The sequence below is a fragment of the Saccostrea echinata genome, unplaced genomic scaffold, assembly GCF_033153115.1.
Source record: "Saccostrea echinata isolate AGI-Se365-2 ecotype Australia unplaced genomic scaffold, CSIRO_AGI_Sech_v1 ptg000054l, whole genome shotgun sequence".
Lineage (NCBI taxonomy): Eukaryota > Metazoa > Mollusca > Bivalvia > Ostreida > Ostreidae > Saccostrea > Saccostrea echinata.
This window is the reverse complement of record NW_026889803.1, coordinates 66,014,112-66,032,005: the sequence shown is the minus strand read 5'-3', so window position 1 is coordinate 66,032,005 and position 17,894 is coordinate 66,014,112. Positions and strand designations below refer to the sequence as shown.

The 17,894-nt window shown below is 34.1% G+C and overlaps 1 protein-coding gene across 8 annotated transcripts in view; it reads right to left on the bottom strand.

Annotated features, from left to right (window-relative positions):
• Positions 1–17,894, bottom strand: part of LOC133172665 (RNA-binding protein Musashi homolog Rbp6-like) — a 51,744-nt gene that overhangs the window by 21,199 nt on the left and 12,651 nt on the right. For all 8 annotated transcript variants that reach the window (XM_061307606.1, XM_061307605.1, XM_061307607.1 and 5 more), the window contains exons 6-7: positions 17,762–17,854; positions 5,191–5,239 (exon numbers count right to left, since the gene is read on the bottom strand). In XM_061307606.1, coding sequence (XP_061163590.1) covers positions 5,191–5,239; positions 17,762–17,854 — 142 coding nt within the window. The remainder of the gene's footprint in view (positions 1–5,190; positions 5,240–17,761; positions 17,855–17,894) is intronic.

Below are 17,894 nucleotides of genomic sequence, written 5' to 3'. Positions count from 1 at the left end.
CATCCAATGATAATTAATTTCATTAGATTTCATGCCGATTCGATTACCATGAACATGTTCCTTTGGACCCTGCTAAGCCAACATGCGAGCATTCTCTCAGACTCATCTATTTCCGAGATCAATTTAAGATAGGTCTTTTTGCTATGTTTAAACGAAGCCAAACCCAAGGTCAATATTACTCATCATTTTGCACTCCACATAAAGATAAATCTCACAGGACGTTACAACATCAAAAGTGAAATACGCCGTTACTTCTAATCTATCCCCTTACAAACGGACTTTATGATCAGACCCCACAAAAAAAAAAATTCACATAAACCCACTTCTATTTTCTTGATGTAAATCTATGAAATAAACTTTTCCATTTCAGCTATTTCTTCTTCTCAAGAAATCTAAAAAAAGAACTAATGAAAGATCTTCACCCTACTTTGGGTATGTTTGATTCTCCTAAATCACTTTTCAACTGTTTAAAAATAGATACATGCCAAGTTGATCTAAATACAAGATCTGACAATGATCTATGAATGTGTTACATGGTATGTTCAGGGTTTAAAAATATGCCTTGTTGAGTTTCTTAATTACTCAAAAAATATATAATCCAACCATTTCATTCCCCTAACTGGGCTGCTCTGTCAGCAAAACATTGGATATTTTCAATACAAAGACCCTCATTAAATTCTTCCTGGAATAAATTCACTTTAAATATAGAAACTATGGACTAGGAGCACCAAATGAGAGAAGCCAATATTTGTTAAAATCAGCCCAAATTTACATAATAAAGAGATACCGTTAATTACTTGCACTTGACACACTTTGAGACTATTAGTGAGAGTGGCCAATCTGAGCCTATAGACAGCTCCAAACACATACTCTGTGATTATTCTGAACTATATGAACACTGCCGACTCCAATAATTTGGTGTAATTTAATTACATTGCATAACTGTTTTCCTTTCACAGCAGGACTAGTTATCATGGTAATTACCGAAGGATATTCCCAAGACTCTGGGAAGCAGTCATGATAAACCAGCTCTATGCACTGAAATTTATCATCAGCAAGGACTGCTAAAGTCGACAAAATGAATGGTATGGTTCAATGCCAATAGCAATCACACCCAATTTCTTACATTTCCAGAATAATAGGGTGTAAATTAACCTCTACTTGAGGATTTTGTGTGTGATATGAGTAAACTGGTCCCCATAATGAAGCCCCTCAACCTCTCTCAATCTCGAGAGCTCTATCATCATATGCTTGCTTCAGATAATTTGCAGTTTTCTCGCAAATTAATACGGTTCTGCAGAAGTCATAAATTAGAGAAGTTGGCAAACTTATGCATTTTTTTTCCTGATAGAGGTTTTCTGTTGGGTATAGATGAAACAGAGAAGTGAACTGTAAAATATCTTATCAGCGGAGGATGCTGACACTTGGGTCTGCGGACAAAAAGGGGAATGTGAACTAATGATGACGGGCATTAAGATGCATGTCATACCAGGAGACATCCAATAAAGAAACTTAATGACCTGTAAAAATGATTACTGGTTGCCTATAGTAATGACCTCCTACAAAGCCTCTATCACATAAGAATGACCAATTCCAATCTAACTCTTTCAATTGATCACAAAAGAGGGAGAAATCCATGAATTTTCATATCCTGGCTTGAGTGTTTACATATAGGCTAGTGACTGCAGGCCAGCATAGATGAATATCAATGACTTTTTCCCCCTGGTGATGAGAGCTGCTAACTAATGAAGGCTCTGATTGGATGCCAATCAATGTGGCATTTGAATTATACACACAACACTGCATTTTGATTAATAAAAAGAAAAGACCCCTTACACCTTTACTTTATAAAACACCTGAGATCTGATGAATATAAAAAATTTACCATCATGTGGAAACAATGTAATGCAATCATAAGATATTGACACATGATTGAGACCCTTGCTAAAATTTGCATGGGGTTGTATAGACCAGATGGATATTAAAGTGTATAAAAAGTAAATCCAGCCCTAGCAATCACCCATTTTAAGGAATGCCAGTTCTAAAATTTGATTTAGTGACAAGAACATGAAAATTCTACCCACTAACTCTCTCAAGAGGCTTATTCAAAAGACAACTTTAATCTTCCAAATGCAGGGCTAGGCAACAAAGTGCTGGTATTACAGACAAGTAAATACTTTTCTGGCAGACACAACCTAACCCTACTTCCTCCATCTTATCAGGGTTCAAACACGCAGGAATCTCTGTCTCTGCTTCCCTCCAGACCGAGAAGTAGCAGAGTCTCATTCTCAGTTAAATTTGAAGTCAACAAAGAAACTCTGATGAGGGGCATATTTTCAATACTGTGTTTCCTTTATCCTTCTTCGAGACCAATCTAAAAAATGTGTTTATTTAATGCAAGAACCAAGGTCTAAAAGGTCCTTAGAAGGTTTTCCAATCATCTTGTGTTTACTTAAGCATGTTAACTTTGATACTTGATTCAACTTTTTCCAAAAAAACTTTTTTGAGAAAAGGGTAGCTAACTTTTAAAGAGTTTACCATCAAAGTCTGGAATGTGTTTGCTCAATCACAGGTCATTAATCTTGAATCAGTTCCCCAGGATGGAGGGTATATTTAGAAGGTATTAAATGCTGTTTTATGTAAGCTGTATATTTAACTGTAGTTCTTCTATCCATTCAACACATGCTTTGTTCTTTCTGCTAAGGTGTAAACTGCTATGAAAACTAGTCCCATTATCACCAGATTGTCAAAAACTGCCTTCTGAAGCTGCAGGATCTGGTGAGAATTGTACAATTTTCACATACCACCAGTCATTTCTCACCTATTTACTGACTGAGAACTCCACAGCAATCATCTCCTATTTATAGAGTAAGACAGGACTTTTTATACTCATTTCTCTAATCCCTGGTGTAGAAATATAAAGACTGTATGTCTTAGCCAAAAAAGATGGTATGCTAATCATAAACATTTACATTTCAACCTTGTTTGCCACAACATACATAAAAACTTACAAAATATAATATATTAATAAAGCCCAGAATTCTTGAAATGGAAAGTTCAGCTGTTTAACAGGGCTTTGTGGCACAGACAGACAGGCTTCAGCTGTTAAACAATGACAACACTCCGGCAGCAAGTGGCACAAAAATAAACAGGCAACCCTGCAGAAAGCTCCCAATGAACTGTGATGCCGAGCACCTGGTTTTACAATTCTTTAGCTTGCATGATGTCAGAGAAAAGAATCTGTGTGCTCTTTGAGCTATTTACAAAGTTTGAACTCAGTAGCGTCTTCTTGCTCCAACTCTAATGACGTGTTTACAATCTGCTGTTCTTCTACATCAAACTTCTGCTCTACTGTCAATGTCTTTTATCCTATGCACATCATTAGAAGCAAACTGTGTACTGGCATTCCTTAAATTCTATCAACTTTGTTGATTTTAATCGATTCAGTTTCTTCACTCCTTCTAGAAACTTCCTTGCTTTGCCCCCCCCCCCCCCCCCCCCAATATTAACTACAAATGTACATGCCTACTTTATCTGATCTCTAATATCTACTGACCCACCTGAGGAAGATATTTTTTTCACTTGTCCATAACTCTGTTCTCCTACACATATACTCACAGAAGACACTTCCTTGTGGCTAATAATCCAGAATCACAGATATTTCAACAAAGAAGAGACAATCATGTAAATATCCACAAAGTCCTAGAATTATTCACAATGTCTTCTGATTTCCTGAAACCACTAAAATTACTAGTATGTGCACATAATTAGCCATTGAAACTTACTGACCACAACAAAGAAATTTTATATAAAACTGTTCTACTTCATCTAGACCAAAAACGCTGTATCCACCAACTCTATAACTACACTAAGACAATAGATATAACTACAGTGTTAAATGTAAAATACTGAAGTACTACCCAAAGACCAAGACAACTATATATGACACAATATACACAGTGATAATTATGAACTGTATTATCAAGACATTCTGCAGCTCTGACAGTAAGCATTTTATTGCTACTCTAATGGAATTAAAAACTAGTAAGCATTCCAAAGCCCATGTATAAAAACTTCTGAACTATCATAGCTAAAATAATTATTACTAGTTACATGCATATTCTAAAAAGCTAAAAACCATAATGCACAAATCCCTCTTTCACACTTTAACTTTTTTTCTTCCAAAGCTTTGCGCAAGAACTTGAAATATAAAGAGCTGTTGTTAAAAAAAAAAGACAAATATAAATTTTCCTTTGCCGAGTCTGATTGGAAAGAGGGTTTGGCACCAGCAAAATTACTTTCACTAGCACAGCAATTACACACACACTCTCCAAGAATGCCAACTTGATTAAAAATAATGATTTCATGATAGATGGAGTTGCAGTAATGTCTTATTTTGTCTCGGGGCGAATCCCTCTACTTATACAAAATGGTTTATTGATGGTGTCGATTTTAATGTCATTAATTATGGGGGGCACCAAAAACAGCACAATCACAACACAAGAGTATGACCAGTTCTAGGAGAACCACGCCAAGGTAAATAAAACAAGGTGGTCTGAGCTCGTAATAGCTTGTCAAGATTGACTCTCTCTGAAGGCAGTACTTGTGTAGTTCTGTACTACATGTAATTTCCTTGCTTTTTTCATGTTATCATTAACTTGTCCTTGGCCCTCTATGGAATAACTATTAAAACTTGTTTTTGGACGTCATCATAGCTGAAAAACGTACGATTCAACAAATCCAGAGTACATTATAGGGCCAAATCATAGAGAAAATATATACGATTGCTTAAGTGTGTTATTAAAGAAAATTCCAAAACAAGAACAGTTCAGCATAGATAAGCTCTAGTTTTCCCTTTTTTTTTTGCTTGTTCTTATCAATCAAAGAGTTAAAATGAATGGGGTTTCAGTATCTGATTAGCAAAAGGCCTGTCTGTTATAATGACAGAAGAAATATTTCATGAATATCTTCTGTATTTACAACAAAAATTTTATTTTTAGTTGGACAAAATAGCTGTAAATAATGTTTTGCCGATTTGAGTGGGAGTGTTACTATGGTAACCAGCAAGTTTGCCATATTCTTTTTTTTTCCCCGACTAATAGTTACAAATTGAATGTTTCATTCTATCAAAGTCTTCAGTCCATCAGATAAGCTGGGGGCGATCACTGACAGACCCATTGCTATAATTACCTCTGTGACGATTTGTTGTCTTGTCAAACATAAGCATGGCATCTTCAATCTAAAAAGATAAATAACATGCATAAGTAACCATGGTGAATTTTAATTAAATTATAACTCATTAGGGCAAAGATGCTTAGGGTTATAAATGAGTTTCTAATCAGGACAGTGATTACTATTATATAATTATCTTTCCAATCACATCAACAGCCTTGCACAAGATAAAGATCGAGGGACTTTTAATGTTAAATGACCAAAAAAGAAAAAAAAGGATAAATTTGATTTCAACTTCAAAAAGGAGAAATGACAATGCAAAATATTTTACAAAACTGTGTGTGGGAAATTAAAAAAAAATCTGTTTATTATAAACACTTCACAATTCAATGAATGGAATTTTAAAATTCTGTCCCTTTAAGAACCATAAACATTTTCAGCATTACACAAGATTTAAAAGATTTAATTTTTATGTATATGCTAATCAATTAAACATAATTAAAACATCAAATCATGGCTTTTATGCCAGACATGACAATCTAAATAGAATCTTCAAGACTTAATCATTTCCCCCCAAGGATAACATTACACAACTTGGCAGAGAGAGAAAGAAAAATTAATGTGTGCATTTGAGTTTAAGGAAATTTTGAATTCAGCTTGGATGGGATACTCATTAAAAAACAAAAAGGGAATATCTGGAAGCAGCAGCATCATAATACAGAATATGACAATTAAAATTGTTAAGCACCCTAATGAGGGCTCAGAAGGGGATAGTTAGAGTTTCTGACTGATAACTAAACTTCACCACTGCTCAACAATAATTGGGAAAATGAATGCAGCCCGACTTCATTGGTATTGATCATCTACCACATAAAATTAACACACCAAGTGGGTCTTTTGTGATTGTGGTATATACCAATTCAAAAATATCTGGGCATCAATGCTGCTCACTAACAATCAATATGAACATTTGTGATCACATCATTTCCAGAGACAGGGACACAACAGGCCACTCTTTATACCATCATACTACATTCCACAATGTTCCAAAGTCTTTTTTTTCCCCATTTCCCACCAAAAAATCACTTAGTGTCTTATTGGTTTCTCAAGATAAATAACTTTTTTGATATCTTTGTATAATGATGACAATAAAAATGTTCCCAGTAAAGAATAGAACAAGATCCCCCCAGACAATTAACCTGCAATTAAGTACAAAGGCAAAGAATATTGTTACATAATTTCTCTTTATTTATAGTACACAGTCCCTTCATTTTATGAGCCAATCATGACAACAGGAAAAGCTATAAAATGATATGATGATTTTGGCTGCAATTTAAGATGCTTGGGAGAAAAGGCCTAACGAAATAGGTGTCGTGGCCTCCTAGGGGTGACACAAGCAAATTTACCAACAAAAAAATTTCTGAATTTTACCATCTCTATATTTAAAGGGGCAGTAGTGAATATACATGCATTTTTCAATAATAATGTGACTAAGATCTTTCAGCTTGGTTTGTAGACAAAAAGACCCGAAACAATAGTGATTGGTTGGGACATTTTGCTTGGATGGTATCTGCACTTCCGCTAGTAAATGGCTGTTAATGCCTGTATTGTTTACATGTCAGGTAAAATGCTTCATGACAATAAGACAAAAAAGAAGTGTTAAACATGAGCCTCAAACTTTTTTGTTCATTAAATTGAAGTAAAAAAAAATGTTTTACAAATTGGGCTCCGATTTTAAAATCCCACAAAGTGAAATTTATCATTATCAATACCTTGAAATGATCAATACGTATAATTTATATTAAACTTGCATTGATACTATAAGACCCTGAATAACAAACACATCTTTCAACTTACAAATTTTAAACACCTGATTAAAATAAAATTGAGCCATCCAAAGCATTAAGAACATTACATAACACATTAACATTTCATCTTTAAATCGATCAGATTGTATTATAAATGAATTCAACAAGGATTCCCTTTGAGATCTACCAGCCATCTGTGACTGTGCATGGCCCTTACAGAATACCTACAATGTTGGTGATCTGCCTCGAGTTCACCTAGTCCATACCACCATATGAAGAAATGGGCTCAAATTTCACCATAAGACGGCATGTTAAAATCTTAAGACCAACCAGACGTTCATTTTGAATAAATGGTACCCTTCAGTTTATTTATAGGGGGACAAATCTAAAGACAACTCAGGTCTAACTTGTTGGCCAATATCATGTAGTTTCTTATATGTTGGCCATGCATATATGCAAACTTTAAAATTTATTTTTTACATTGCTTTATTCTTGGAAAAATTCTTGTCAAAAATAAAGTTTTTACATTTGATTTCTAATAATATAATAATGAATTTATTTCAAAAATGTTTGCTGGGTGGGAAGAAGGTGGGTACTTAAGTTGTTCTTATTATACCTAGTCCTTTGTTGAACTTGAGCATTACAAAATTCATTATTTCATTCTATTAAAAAAATTAATTTCATTTGCTGAGGACTTTGTTCAGTGTTCACTTAAAGCAGAAAGTTTATCAAAAACTGAATGCATGTTCATACAGAAATCTGCACGCGTATGGCAAGTAAGTTTAAGTGTTGAGATGACAAAAAATTTGTATGGCACATTAATCTCTCTTCATTTCTAGAATAAACACAGAATGGAAATCTGCTTCTATTTTTTGCATACATCTGCCAAACATTCGATTCTTTGGCTTTGGAAAGGACACGTTTGAGAAAATTTTATCAGGCATATTTCCAATAATACAGGTTTTGATGGACAAGAAATTTGGTTGAAGAGCTTGGCTAGCAGCCATTCTAAGTGAATGCATTCACTAATTGCATCCCAGTCACAATGCAATTTCTTCACTGACGGTTGTCAATGATGATAGAAAAAAGCCTCTTTGTAGAAGGACCACTGTCCATATCAATCAAAGATCCCTTACTGAAGCAGCATCAATGTCATCCCCAACAAAATCATCATCCATTTGGACCCAATCTCAGCCCTGAATGCAGCTTTAACCACCCTTCTTTAGGCCTTACAATCTACTCATCATTCAAGCCTAATATGATTCCCAAGGATAAAGCAAGTTGAACTCTCAACCCCCAGCATAAACAAAATTCTAGACCACTTCTTTTTCAAATAAGAAACAAACTTTAAAGAGAGAAACATTTATTTCAAATTTTGATCCTTTCTAAGGCCTCAGACACCTATGCGTTTCTTGTCAATTATAAAATTCTATAAATAATTGGGAAGACATTTTGTACCTGTTATGAGTCATGCCACTTAACTTTTCAAATTCGAAATAATTTGATGGTTCAATGTTATTGCGGTGATCCGTCATAGACCTGAGGTTCCTAGCTTCACCTTTTGTTTGGGAATGCAGATTTTTTGATAAAGTAACACATTCACATTTAGAAAAGCCACAGTGTTTGAAGAAGCGGTAAATGTGTGTGGTTGTTTTTGGTTGAGACAGCCCAATCTGGTCTTTTAATGAGTCAATCCTAGGAAATGATTGATATATATTACATACGTCATTCTACACACATTAACAGACTTATGATCATCATTTTCTCTGATATCTATAATGTTAGACTGCTGAATGTTTTGTTCTCATTTCTATTTCCTTCAGTTCCTTATACATTGTCTAATACCAAGGAGTTTTCAATGATAATAAATTGCCATACTTTCAACAAGCATGGTGAAATACTTATCTTCCAATAGGAACACTGACCAAAACCTGGGACAATGTCCAAATATTGGATTTGATCCCTGTGAAACACTGCAAATCATGACTTCTCCTAAGATATGTACATCCCTATCAATGTTGCCAAGGGCAACCAAGATTTTATAGATTTTGGTATTAATCACACAGATCTACGCATTAAACCTCACATTAAAAGAAGATTTATTTGAATGGAAACAACACAAAATACCTCACAGAGTCACTCGCAAGTTTTCTGCCTACTGAATCAATTAAAAAATCACCAATGACAAAAGATTACCTATTACTCTCTCACACAAACATACACAAATGTAAAATTTAATTCTGAATCAATATCTCGTCTTGCACAATCTATTTTTCAATTGACATATCAATTTTACATATCTTAGCAACTGTTTCATTATTTCACAATAGCCTTTCACAGGAGAGCAGTGATCGGGATTGATAAAATGTCACAGAACGGTTGCCCTTGTCATCAAGGTCCGTCTGGTCATCACACCAGGAGCCAGCTGCCAGGAGCAGCGATTCTGCTGCTGTTGTGTTGCAGCTCATGCAAGGAGCTGACGAGCGCTCTAATGGCTTCTGACAGTGAACAAAGCCAAGGTGAGAGATAATCAGATATAGCCGTGATTAGCTTCAAAATAACAACAGCATTCCTGGACAAACTTCCTACATTTATTGGGTCATTATATTCCTAAATGCTTAAGCGTCCTTATCAGCAGGCTTCACAGACAATTATGACCATTTTAGTCTTACATAATCAGTTGAGGTATCCAAAATACCACAATCATCCATCTCATCTCAGTACATATTACTGCTGTAAATTTCTTATTCCAAAAAGTCTACAATATGAAGCCCCTTGACATTGATGGAATGGAGGCATCAAGCTTCCATTTTCCAATGTTAATGAAAATACCCTTCTTACCGAGTTACCTCCCTTAAGCCCTTTCTCTGACATACAAGTTTCCCATCCATACAATAAAGACCCCCTACCCTAAGCTTTATTTGCCAACCATTTAATCCAATCAATTTTACTTTGTGTCAAAAAATCTTTTAACAACAAAAAATTAATTACAATATGAAATGTTTACATGTCAGTAGAATGCTGATATACAGGTCGTTATCCATACAGAGCCAAAGAGAAAGTAAAACCTTGGGCCTCCTTAGAGGGGATTCCGAGTTGTAATTACTGAGGGAGAAAGCTTACATTACCAGTACTCTTGGTCTCAGTGGTAACAAAACTTGTCAATATCCAATTATAACAAAAACATTTATTTATTCAAGTTTATTCTATCCCAAAACTACTTTCTATGAAAGTCATTAATAATTACACAGGGACCAAGAATTGTCATAAAAGCCAATAGATATTTGCAAAGTGTGTTAATACTGTACATACACACGGGGATACATGCAAACATTTTCATAAGCAAATAACTTTGTTCTGTATTGTGTTATGCTTCTTCTACTTTATTTACTTTATATTCAGGCTTTTCAAAGAAATGAAGAAGTCACACACAAAAGGCTGCTGTACTCAAAGTATGGTACATCCATAAAGTTAAAATGCAGCCCTCATTTTCTTTAAATATGCATGACAATTGCACATCAAGTAACAGGGATATGTAGAAATTAGTTTATGTTCTTTAATTTCTGTTAATTATTGATGACCTTACACTGTTTAGACCACAGAGGATGCTGGTAATAGAACAGTCCTATAAAGGCCTACAGTAGAGTATCTATTACAACCTATACAGGTTCAGTTACAGAGATGATGCTTATATATTAATACCTGTATTTATATTTGTCCTATCTCAGCCAGCATCAGTTTCAGTCATATCTTGATTTAAGATTGTCATTCACAGACATATGGTTTACTCTTGCAATATTTGAATATTTTTTAGTCACGTAAACACAAACTTGCCAAAGGACCAAAACATTATTAAACATGATCAAGTTTTTTTCTCTTCAAATTGATAATTGAAAATGTAAAATTTGTGAGCTATTAATATACGACTATTTCTATGCAAAATTTGACACCCTGTTTCCATGCAAAATTTGACACCCTGGTGTCAGTCAGTCCTTGCCCTGGGAGGTTTGATTTAAAGACAAATTTGAATTTATACTATATAAGGAAAATGTCATAATATAAACTTTGTCTTTTAAAGTCATATTCTTTTACTGAGAAAAACACTATTATTTGAATTTCTCCTATTTATAATATTATCTATAACATACAGCTGAAAGTAGCCATATTGATGCTTTGTTTGAACAAATTTGAATTCACATTACCCATGATATATTGTGTCTAAGTTTAATTTGGAATAAAAAATGAGAAAAATTAACTAATAAGATAATTACAGATGTTCAAGTGATCTAAAACTCAGATAATCCAAAAAAGAAAACATTTTTTTTTTTTTTGGAAAAATGCAATTTTTGATATCATTGTAACTATATGGTTTCAAAAATTCTTCTATATTTTAGAGGGACTTGCTACTACAATGCAGAAATGTTTCTACAGACAGTTAAAAACAGGAGTATCTTTAATATCTTAGAGCTAGTAGACTACATTCTTATAAGACATTGAGAAAAGTCAAATCAATTCTTACAAGTTCTCATTAAGGGCAAAGCTTTATTGAATGACCATCCTGATAAGGAAATTGTTTGTTTCTGGGTACAAATTAAGGGTCTATTCCTGTTGATCTGTAAGCTGGAGCAGCTTTATTGGACCCATTTTAATCAATATATTTCTTGGCAAACTGCTGACCACTGCAAAATGTGACTTGTTATTAGAACGTTTCAAAGAACTACGCAATCATCCCATTCCTCAGAGAAGCACATGCAGAAACTCGTTACTGCAGGTGCTTCTTGTACATACTGCCTCCTCAGGTGTTAAATACACTTACACTGTAATCACTGGTTTTGTCAGTCTGTGTAGAACATTAATTGTCAGAATAATCCTTATTCTTCAGATGCAGCAAGATTATGCTTACTGTTTTAGCAGTATCTCTGACATTAATGGTCCCCTACCACCCTGTTTACTAATTACCGATAGGATTAAGGACAAAAAATAAGCATGGGATATAACGCTTTATATCTCCCATGTCAAAACCTGAGGTTCTATTCATAAATACTGCATTGATTGAATTTATATGCTTAAAGAAGAGTAAAATACTAAAATTTCAGCCACTCTGCACAGCTTTGTGACTTGGAAGAAAAAAATCAGCATTTTAAAAGTACAGAAGCATAAATTTAAAATATAAACCTGGTAGAAGATAATGATAACTATTTTGCCCCAAAAGATATTATTATTATTAGAGATTATCATGGATATTTGAATAAATTTAATTTCAATGAACAATAGTTGAATATGATAAATTAGTTTTGGATATCAAAGGAATTCAGTCTCAAATCTTGGAGTTTTTTTATTCCTTTGAAATTCCATTGGGACTCAGAGAAGGCAGTTTTTCATCAAGTATATATTCTAATAAATTAACACCTCAGAGAATTGACAATTTTCAAAAGCTGAGAAGATGCACTTGAAGATTGAGTAACCACTCTATAAAATCTCCTCAGAGGCCCGACGTCTTGTTTCCGTGCCATAATACATGTACCATTGCTTCCTAACATGCCATGCTTAATTATCTGGTCCGTTGTTAATTTCACGTTCATTTCCATCTCATTTTCTTTGTACGTCATTAAATTTTAATAATTTAACTGACATAAAATGACAATTTACCTAGGTTCCTGTCTCTTAAATAAGGTCTAACAAGGGATAGTTTCTTTTGTAGTGACAAACAATGCTAATGTGGGGTTTTCTGCAGATGGGATTCCAAGATGCTGACCAAAAATGCAGCTGTTATGGTTACAGTCATTAAGTTTAGTTCCAGTTGTAAGTTGTATTAATTTTTATATTGCTTTATAAACAGAACTAAATCCATAAGGCAGTGCCGTATTCAAATACAATGACTATTTACAACACTCCTACTGTGTCACAATTTTCATCCTACTGAACACCTTGCCACTTTAATAAAAGACAACTTGTTCCTACTATCACCTATTTAAAAAAAAAGTTAGTACTACATCATATATCCATGTATCTAACAGTATGTGTTTTTTTGGTTTCTCTATATGCATTTATACCCACATAAATGTAAAAAGATGTAACCAAAAATATCTCCATAAATGTCATTATTAACATTACAGATCAAGAAACCTACTTTTCCCCCAAAATTTTTGTGCAAGATGGCACATATTGGAGCCCGTTATGTAATGGACAATTATTAGAACAAATACTGTAAAAATTAAATTACAGGTTAGAGAAGTCTTACGAAATCTGAGATTTTGTCACAGTGCTTTGGGCACTTTATCTGAACTATGGTTACGTATTAGGCTTATTATAAACAGCTAAAACAACAAACGCAAGAACTAAAATGTTTATCAATCTTGTCGCTTTAGTACCTCAATTGTTAAAACATGGTCACACATGAGTAAACTTAAGACATGGCAGGATAAAAGCCAGTAGGTTAAAAATATCACATGGTTGTGTGTGCAACTCCAAGGCCACGAAATGCCATTTAATTATGTATGAAGGTTTTCAAGGCATGGAATCAGGAAATCAACATTGTTCAAATCCGTTAAACCAAAAAAAGGTCAAAAACAGAATTACGAACTTAATGACATGGTTGATGTCCAATTAATATCTACAGAGTTATTACAATATTGTGTGTCGTGGACATTATAAATGGCGTTCTTGCACGCAGTGTACATAATAAATGTATCTGTGTATTCTTCCAGTAATTGGTTTCTTTGCATATTATTTATGTACACGTACTCCTAACATTTACCTTTCGATTAACTCGCACAGGAATTCAATACTGACAATTGATTATGAATAAATTTTGGACTCCACCCTCTATTCCAAGCACTAGATTTGAAACAAGCCATGGTTGGTGATTTTGTTTAGCTGTCCACTGTTTATTTCTAACAATTGCTATTCTTAATTTTCAAATGCTTTATGCAATATTGCCTATTGATTTTGGTGTGCAATAGGAATATAATATATTACGGACATTAAGTTTTAATGCTAGTATCAAAGGGAATGTTTAATTTGTGGTGTAGGTTTGCCAGTGATGCTTGAAATGAAATGCTTTTTACATGGCAATGGAGGAATTCTACACAAAAAGGAAAGGTACCCCTTCTACGTGCTACCTGATATGATGAAAACATGTAAAACCTATCAGAACCAGGATGTAACTTGAGCCCAACTGCAGAAACATTTGCAAATGTGCAGTTCTAAAACTTCTAAAAAACTGTTTGCTTTCCTCATTTTTTTATCAGAATACATTCCATCTAGGCGGCTAGAGTGATATCCTTTTAAAAACCAAATTTTGAACAGATATACAAATTGACCTTGAACCATTGCTTCAGATTTGAAAACCTGCCTTTCATTTTCTTTTCAATGCCGAGTTTCTTGGTTGAACTGTAGATGCTCTGTTTCAAGTTCAAAAGGTCAGCCTAGGTTCCTCCCTAGCTGGTGATTATTTCGGCTACAGCAAACACGCTTTTCTGGTTTATCACTGCTCCTACCTCTCTAATCAATAGGTGTCAAATTCACATTTTTTTTTACTTTTATTAAACAGTTCTGGATGCTGGAGTAAATATTTTTTCTTTTTCTTTTTTAACAATTGCATGAATTTTGCATGCTTTTTCGTGCAACAAAGGGATGATAAGAATATTCATTCTGAGCTGATTGCAGATTCTATCAACTGAACGGCAATTAAGATACTATCAGTTCAAAAGCACATTGTTGATTTCATGCTACACTCTGCTTACATTCTAACCACAAAGCCCTATAGAACATTAGCGACCTTATCTAGTGAAGTCCTATACTTCAATCAGCTACAGTGTGTTGGTACAGGAAGCTCCAATTTTTTAAAAGAATTAACAATCAGATTTTAAGATGTGACGGAATTGCTACGGACCACCAATTAATCTTTTTTAAAGTTCTAACTCGTTTGGTGCAACTTAAATTAATTCACAGTAACTCAGACTGTTAAAATGTATGCTGGTTTTCTCTACGTGTTAGGCTATAGAAAGTTCTCCCAGCAGTTTGTACAATTCTGTCCACTATCGTGAATATAGTGTTTTTAAAGCCAACAGTATGGTGCAGTCCAATATGGACATTCAGAATTTGATGGATAACAAAAAAGTGAGTCAGCACAGTGCAATAAATTAAATTTGGGCTTAATTTCAAAGGACGTCCATAATTTTCTCATGAGACTGATTTGAAAAAAAAAAAGGTTGTACTTGCCGACTTGATATTCAGTGTCTCCCTTTTTTATTTATTTTCCTATCGCACATAAATAATCAAATTATATAACACCCCCAACCCATTAATAATCCTGAATACAGTAATAGTGAATCAGACTTTTAAAAAGTACACTTTACATGTAAATTAACCCAACCCTTTTGCTTTATGAGGATGATTTACAAACTTTTTGTATGGAGCAGTTATCCTGTTTTATAACTCAAATTAAACATTTCCTAATCCTGTTTGCTAGCATTTAAAATTCCTCCGCTGAACAAGACTGAATACTTGTCTGTTAATTGATGCAGGCCAAAGTAATTGACAGAACCCATATAATGCTTTATCATGAGAATTTTCTATAGATGATTATTTAATTTCTTGAATTTATTCCCCATAAATAAAATTGACTTTTCAATCACACGGAACTGAGCCTGATATGTCAGCAGTTCATTTTTTTCATTCACTTGTGATAACTTTTGGTTTGTACATTTTGGGACGGATTTATTATGTTCAATGCCAATAAAAATTAAAAACCAACACCTTAGATAATCCAACCTTAATTCTGACTTTAATAATCAGAGGACAACTTGCTGGCTTTCTTTAAGGTCGAAATAATAAAAACTAATCTTGTTAAAGGGTTTAGCACTGATTACAAAATTGTTTATAATTCATTAGTCACAGATGACCTGAGAAGATACTTGGGAATCCATAAGAATTACAGCGCTGTGTTTATGTGTATATTTATCCCAGAGATAGAGGACAACAACAAGCCAATATTTCTCATCAAAACAGAGACCAGGTGATGTTTATCATTTAGTGACCAATCTGTCCTAGCCCTCGTAGGGAAGATATATATCTACAAGATATACACAGTTAAGTAGAGACCAATAGGTCCCAGAGTATATGTCCAACACTTAAAGCAATGCACCTAATCACGCATACCAGGTCACACACCACTGACCGTTTGACGAGATAAATCAGACCCTCGATACATCAAAATTATGACCAATGACCAGTGAACCTTGAATTCACCCCATCCATTAGGGACATGTTACAATTGCACTTCATTGTTTTTTTCTCCTGTAATTGAGCAATGTTATGTTAATTGACATGGGTGATAATTATCTTCTTTGACATTGCACACCTGCATATCAGGATGGTCATCAACAGAGTGAATGTTGTACATGCCGTATCAGGTGACTTTTATCTTGTAGTTGACCTTGGTTCACAAGTGTTAATGTATACACATGTAAGTAAAGCTTAGCAAATGGGGACCCATATTACAGACCCCCCCCCCCAAACTTAAAATCTTCTCACAACATAAATGGTTCAAGGTCATCTAGGTGTTTTAGACCCCTATATGGACACTCGACTATTTAGTTTTGCATGCCTGGCAACAATAAGATTATTTTAATCACAATGTTGAGGCGGCTTTTCTCCTATTTCCATTGTGGGTGATCTATATATATCTATCTATCAAGCTCTGACAAGTTTGTACCTACACTTATTGAGCAACTGAAAGCTGAAGCATAATAGGCTGATGAATGAAGTACAAATGTCAAAACAATCCTTAGAAATTCTCTCTTATCTAAACACTTTCTTCAGACCAATTTAGCTTCTGTTTAGATTAAAGGTTTTTTACGACTCCCCCAAAAAAGTAAAGAACTGGGTCCATAATGATAACGTGGAAAAATCACTGACGTCATTAGAGGAAAAGATTTAATTCTCAATAAATACAAAAAAGCAAGTCTTTCTCTCAAAAGGTAACTAGGTGTCTATAAGGATATAATGCACACAGAATTCGTATGCTAACCCTGTTATTGGGCCTAGTCTGTTATTAGCAGTTGGAATAGAGCGATGAGTCACATTTTCTTCTCTTTATGATACCTTACTTCACATTTATACATTCTTATCTTGAAAACAGGCCAAAGGGTAAAACCTGATATATACTATAATTCTGATTTTATCATTCTCTACATGTATAGTAACTGACTAGCAAATTTTTTCCCCCGTGGTCATATTTTTTATCGATGATATTCGGGGGTCATGCTTAGAGAAATATGACATGGTTTTCATTTTATTTTTCATGTAAATCCGAACCATATTAAAATCCTGCTGGGACACTTTATTGCTTTTTCTCATTTTTTGTAGGCCTTTCAATCTTTATTCATGTAAATCTTGACAGCGTAAACGAGACACAAGTCACATGACTTGACAGAATAAAGTACAAGTAGAGGTTCATTTCTTTTCTTTTCAAATACAATTTCTCACAATCAAAACAGAATTTCAAGATCAAGATATTGAAAACAGGTGCTTGAACCCTGCTCTTTGACTGATATTCCAATGATATGGTCAATATAATTTGTTCTCTTTCAAAAACTCTGTGCATTTTCCACATCTTAACCCACATTTTATAGATCTGTAAATATATAATGCCTATTCAAATACACTTTTTCAGACATTGGACACTGCACCCCATCATACATCTACACTGTCCCCTACTTGACCATCACACAATTCTTTTACTTATCTTTTGGTAAGTATATATATATGTGTTTTACCTTTCCATACTGGGAGAAGTAATTTTTGACATCTTCCACTGTTGTGGCAGCTGACAATCCACCCACAAATATCTTCTTTGTCCTGGTTACCATCTACAAGACAAAATCAAGTCAAATTACAATTCACCATGAC